The 6,172-nt window shown below is 52.7% G+C and overlaps 1 protein-coding gene across 8 annotated transcripts in view; it reads right to left on the bottom strand.

Annotated features, from left to right (window-relative positions):
* Positions 1–579: 579 nt before the first annotated feature.
* Tox2 (TOX high mobility group box family member 2) overlaps positions 580–6,172 on the bottom strand; it is a 116,594-nt gene continuing 111,001 nt past the window's right edge. For 6 of the 8 annotated variants that reach the window (XM_055602407.1, XM_055602412.1, XM_055602411.1 and 3 more), the window contains exons 6-9: positions 4,869–4,949; positions 3,698–4,090; positions 2,810–2,937; positions 580–1,405 (exon numbers count right to left, since the gene is read on the bottom strand). In XM_055602407.1, the coding sequence (XP_055458382.1) occupies positions 1,339–1,405; positions 2,810–2,937; positions 3,698–4,090; positions 4,869–4,949 (669 nt within the window). In that variant the 3' untranslated portion in view covers positions 580–1,338. Of the gene's footprint in view, positions 1,610–2,809; positions 2,938–3,697; positions 4,091–4,868; positions 4,950–6,172 lie in introns of all 8 variants that reach the window. The other 2 variants (XM_055602410.1, XM_055602408.1) reach the window with 1 other exon arrangement.

Here is a 6,172-nt window from a genome sequence, read left to right on the forward strand (position 1 = left end):
GAGGGAGGTTTGTATCTCTTTGTGTCCACACCATAGCTGAGGCCAGGGATGCATATTCCTGTACATGGACCCTTATGCTGGTGAGTGATGGGCAGAAATCTACTGAGTCTGCCCTCAGAAGAAACTCTGACCTGGTAAAGCCATTGCCATGTGCTACTTCAGAAATCCAGGCCTGGCTAATACGCAGGACCAATCTTGCAGCCATGGAATGAAACCAACTTGGTCATGGTGTATGATTTTCTTAATATGTTCTTAAATCTCATTTAAAAGTTATTACATTTGTTTATGTGTAGAGGTCAGAGGACATCTTGCAGGAATCCGTTCTCTCCTTCTCTCTGCGTCCCAGGGTTCAGACTCAGACTGTCACATTGGCGGCAGGCACCTTTACCAGCTGAGCCATCTTGCCAGCCGTTAATGTGTGCTTGAATTCTGCTTGAAAGAACTTTATTGCAAGTGTTTGTATCTGTGTCATCAGGGACATTGGTGAGCCATGTCCTTTATCTGCTGTTTTCTTATCTGGCTTTGGAAGCAGGGTAATCAGGCCTAGCTGAAGAAGTGCAGGGAGACACAGGATTGCTTGCCACTTTTCAGAAGTTTTATTACAAAGAGGTCTGAGCGAAGCACTGGGGCACCAGGACAGACATTGCAAGGGCCAGGAGACAGCTGCGAACAAGGACCAAAGCCTAAACCAAACCCAAACCCCAAACCACACACACACATTAGGAGAAACCACAATGCTCTTCTCAATTTGTCTTCATAAATAGATAACCAAAATTTTCATTGGCAATTTTAAATAGGTGGATACATGATCAAAACAAAAACAAAACAAGGGGAAGAGGAGGAGGAGGAAAAGAAGGAGGGAAAAGGAGGAGGAGGAGTAGAAGAGGAGGAAGAAAAAGTACAAGAAAGCCCCTGGGTGTGACTGAAAAGTCCCCATTCTCTCTCTGTGCAGATTAGAATCAGTCTGACAGTTGTTTTTGCACAGGTCTCCTTTAAGATAAAACTTAAAAAAAAAATGTGCTAAAGGTCTTATAAAATGTTTTTTTTTTAACCTTAAAGGAAACTTTCGTTCTCCCCACAAAATAATCTTACAGATGTCTTCAGCACGGTTCTAAAACAATGAACTACTTACACGAAACCCACAGTGCGGGTTTTAGCATCTTTTGTGTATACCGAGAGCACACCTGTGGCTGGCCCAACATCTGGGGTGGGTGTCTGTTGCTAAGCAACCTCGAGGGGGGGCAGCCCGGTGAGCTTGGGCTGGGGCCAGAAGTCCAGACGCAGGGGACTGTGTGCAGGCCAAGGAGTGGGGTCCACAGCTACCCTGGAGCAAGCAGGTCAGCGAGCAGAAGGTTCCTGCAGGTTCTTTGGGCTGGTGGTAGGCGGTGGGCTGCCTCTGCAGAGTCTGGTGGGAGGTCGAGGGAGAGACTCAGCCCTGGGGCATAGGTGTGTCACTGCTCTCGATGGCTGGCCGGTCACCCTGCCTGCTGCCATGGCCTCTCTCCTGTGGTCAGCCCTTCCCTCTTGGAGCAGTGCCCTCCGGAGAGCCTCAGGGAGGGAGGGGAGGCGGGATTAGGTGAGGTAGAGCGATTTATCCCTGGGGAGCAGGCTGCAGGAGAGAGTAGGGGCTGTCAGCTACTGGAGCCCACCCTGGTGCCCTGGCGCCGTGTCCTTCGCTCTGATCAGTCAGCCATCTCTAAAGTTGAAGAAGGGACTACCCACCAAACAGAACCAAACACCCATCTTGGCTTCCCACCGGGAAAGTGAGAAGTTTTTAATTTCTTTCATGTCTGTTTGTTGTGTTATTTGCTTTTGGAGACAGGATCTTATGTATCCCAGGCTGGCCTTGAACTTGTGATCTAGTTGAGGATGACCTAGAACTTTTGGTTCTCCTGCTTCCATCCTACCCTCCACCCTGAGCCCTGGGATTCTAGGTATGTGTCACCACACGAGGTTAGGCAGTGCTGGGGATCAAACTCAGCACTTCATTCATTCTAGGCAAATATCCTACCAACTGAGAAATATCCTAAGCAGCCCCACTCTGCTTTTAATCACAGCAGCATCATTGGTACACATCAAATTACAGAATTACAGGCATCTTTTTGTTTTCAGAATACAGTACAGGGCTAGACAGATATGGTGACACACACCTGTGGGAGGATGAGGCAGGAGGACCATGAGCTCAAAGCTAGCCTGGGCTACATAGAAATACTCATTTAACAAGGAAGGCTAGAATAGGCCATTGTGGATCGATTATCCTCATGGGTGGAAAGAAGGGCCAGCCTTAGGAAGTGCAAGTACAAAGTACTCACTCCTCCTTGGTCCCTGACTTTGGGGAAAGGAAAGGGCTGGAGGTGAGTCTGTGGCTGCTTGGGCTATGAAGGGAATCCCTGCCCACTTGAGTCTGCACCTACAGCAAGGGAAGGGTCATGCAGTCCCGGGAACACTAGCAGGCTGGACAAAGCGAAGGGCCTATGCTCAAAAGCTGGTGGCCAGGGACGGGAGACATACCGCCTGGTGATGAAGATGACCACTGTCCACTGAACACTCACACCTCGCTCTCCATTTGTGAAAGGAGACAAAAGGAGCAAAGGCCTGAACCAAGGCCAGCCTCAGTTTCCCAAATGGCCTGGGTGTCTAGTTAGCTGTGCCCACCTGAGGCTTTGCCTCACTCTGTATTGTTCCCTGCACTCTTAAGCATCCACAGGCTGGCCTGAGAGTGGCCACATCACGTTCCCCCAAATGCCTCCCTGTCCTCCTGGCCACCTGCATCCCCCTAACAGGGATGGAGAGAGAAGCGGGGACTGACCTGCAGGTGCCAAGGCCGCGCTCCCCGCTGGGGTAACTCCCATCCCAGTCCCCGCTGCTGGAAGGGTTGGATGGACCAGGTGAACGGGAACCAGAGCCACTGGGGAATTCAGAGATGTGTGGGAAGTCCTGTAGGGGAAGGAGAGGGGTTGTGAGCAGAGAGGAAGGGAGGCCTCTCTGGCAGCTGGCCTGGTCTTTGCGTGTCTGAGGGTGTCTACAGTTCACAGACATTTCCTAGGCCCATGCAGAATGGCCACTCTGCCTCTTCCCCTTTCTCCCTAGCAGAGTATCTTCAGGAAGGTCCAGTCTTCTCAAACTTGAGTTGATTATGTGGCTCAGTGAAAGAGAGTGTGCCTGCCTAGTGTATGTGAGCCTCTGTGTTCCATCCCTGGCATGACAAAGAGGAAAAAGAAAATTTGACCCCTGTTTTAGTGGAATTCAGGGGAGTGACTTTACTCTTGGGTTCTTTCCTTTACTGGGCCTCAGTTTCCTGATCTGTACAATGGAGTTACAGGGCTGCATGCATGTCTAGGAACCATTTGTGGAGCCATTGCTGGAGGCTAGGGCTTTGGAGCTGGGTCAGTCTGGCAGCAGTCACTGAGATCTCAGTGTCTCGGGCTGAGAAGCTTAAATAGAAAGCTAAGAGAAGGTTCTGGAACAAGGCTTAGCTGACAACTAGTCAACTGCCTGAGGGAGCTAGTGTCTCTCAGGGCAGGGGTTCTAGACCCATTTCAGGGAATTGGAAACTGTATCTCAGAGAGGTACAGTGCCACAGCTGAGGCTGCACAGCTGGGAAGTGACCCGGCCAGTATATGACCCCCCCACCCCCACCCCCAGCTGGCTTCCCTCCTGTGGGGGTCACAGGAAGCTATGGCTTGGTCCTGCTTACCTGAGGCCCTGGGGGTGAGGGGCTCATCGCCAGCTGTACCTGGAGCGCCATGGGGGCAGGCAGGACGGGAGGCTGAGGGGCTGGGGACATGCTGAGAGGTGGGCTGAGGAGGGTGCCCTGTGCGTGTGGGGGCAGTGGCAGCTGCTGGTGCAATGAGGGGCTGAGGGGGAAGGAGGGCGGTGGTGGGGATGTGCTGAGGCCTGGCAGCAGGGCCTTGGAGCCCAGCGTCCTGGCAAGGCTGGCCGGAGAAGCTCCACTGCGGAAGGCCTGCAGGTCGGAGGGCGTCAGGAAGGAAGCCAGGCCGGGCATGGCGTACATTGGCTGCTTGGGTGGAAGCATTTTGGCTGGTGGGTTTGCATGAGCATTCTTGGCCTCGCCTTGATCTGGGGGGCTCTGGAGGGAGACAGAAGCCGAGGGATGAGCCAGAATCTTCCTGTCTGTCAGGAAGGTGTGCAGCCTGTAAGGCCTCTGGATGGCTCACAGCCATGATAAGAGGCGGGGTGTGAACTAATAAGCCATAACTATGTGGGGGGGGGGGGGTCGGCCCTTCTTTTTTTTGCCCCCCCCCGCCCCCCCCCCCCCCCCCGCTTTACTCTCTTGTGGATTCCCCTGCCAGTACCATCTCACTATTCTCACCCTGGCAGCAAGATCAATGCCGGCAGTGAGCCCAATGCCAGCAAAGAGCCACACTCTGTGCCGCTCCCAGCCTCCCACCCTTTCTCACCCAGTACCCGCTATTTTGTAAGCACCCTTTGCTCTGCCCTTTACAGCCCAACCCAAGTGACATCTCCTTTGTGACAGCCTTCAGGACGACACTCTCCCTCCTGCTGGGCCTCAGACCCATGCCTTCCCCCTGTGCTTCTGGTGTGGACAGAGAGGCAGAGGGCGTGGTCAGAGGTTAAGACAGCAAAACTGGGTCTGAGCCTGCCACGGCCATGCGAATGGCCAGTTCCCAGGCTCATTGCAGAGGCTCCTGAATGCTAGTCCTTCTTCCTGAGTGAAGTCAATGAAGTGAGCTACACAGAAAGCCCGCCACACTGGAGGTGGGACTCACAGGTACCCCTCATCGCTTCTGAGGTCTGTGGTACCTGCTGTTTCTACGAGCCCCAGCCTCTGTGGTACCCCTCTAGAGGTGCGCTCTCATCAGGGCCTTGCTTAGGGGTTATGTTACCTTGGACACGAGGCTAGCTCTGTAGGCCGCCAAGGCTTTCAGGTACTCCTTCTTGGCAGCTTCGGTCTTCCTCTTATACGCCTGAAAGATCCGAGACATGGGCAACTCTGGAGGAAACGTCACAGAGGGGCCTCAGTGCAGAGGCTGGGATGACAAGATGGGTTCCAGGGCCATGCATGGATGAAGGTGATGGGGTCAGAGACTGGATCAGCCATCCGCTGGCTCCTCTCTTTTGAGAGTATCGCACCAGGAGTACAGAAGCCAGGCGACACTCCAGTTCCTCAGCCATGATGTTGGCACAAGTGACTACAGGAAGCCAAGTCACCCAGGAGCCCTCTTTTGACCTGGCATCACACCAACATCCCAACGCTGCACCAACTGTATTCTGACACGAACCCTGCTCCTACTCACATTTGCTACCATTGCTACTATGAGCATTAGACCTAGGTTTAGATGTTTTTGTAGGAATGGCCCTAGTATGTTTCACGTTCCCTCTGCGCATGCCCTTTAAGCAGAACTCTTCCACAATGACTTGGGACTCAACCTTGAGACTATTTGGCCGGTGGCCTAAGACTAACTTGATGCGGGAGATTTGAAAAGTGTTTAGGCCCTGGAATGGCCCCTGGTTTCTTTGGGAACTGGCCTGGTGTGGTGGTTTGAATAAGAATGGCCCCCATAGGTTCATATACTTGAATGCATAGACACCAGGGAGTGGCACTCTTTGAGAAGGATTGGGAGGTGTGGCCTTTGTTGGGAGGAGTCTGTTATTTTGAGGTTTCAAAAGCCCGTTCCAGGCCCAGGCTATCTGTCTTTGTCTCTCTGTCTTTCTCTCTTTCTCTGTCTCTCTGATCCTCTGTCTCTGCTTACAGATGTAGTTCTCAGTTTCTTTTCCAGCACCATGCCTGTTTGCTGCCATACTCCCTGCCATGAAGATAGCAGATGAAGCCTCTGAAACTGTAAGCAAACCCTCAATTAAATACTTTCTTTTGTAGGAGTTGCCTTGGTTGTTGTGTGTCTTCACAGCAACAGAAGAGTGACTAAGACACCTGGTTAGCCTGTGGGATCATGAGACACACAAGACCCAGCCATCCACCTTCTTAAAGAAGAGTTGCCTCGAGTGCTGCAGCTGATTGCAAGAGCTCTTATCAAGCTCTCTGCTCCCCCTGCTGAGCCCAGCACTACCCATAACAGGAGAAAATGACAAAGGATTTAGAGTGGCAGCTGATAGCTCTGGCAGCCTGCTCGGTTCTTCCCATTGCAGCAGCAGCAGCAGCAGCAGCAGCAGCAGCAGCAGCAGCAGCAGC

Source organism: Psammomys obesus, unplaced genomic scaffold (genome assembly GCF_907164565.1).
Source record: "Psammomys obesus unplaced genomic scaffold, mPsaObe1.curated_primary_1811, whole genome shotgun sequence".
NCBI classification, from domain to species: domain Eukaryota; kingdom Metazoa; phylum Chordata; class Mammalia; order Rodentia; family Muridae; genus Psammomys; species Psammomys obesus.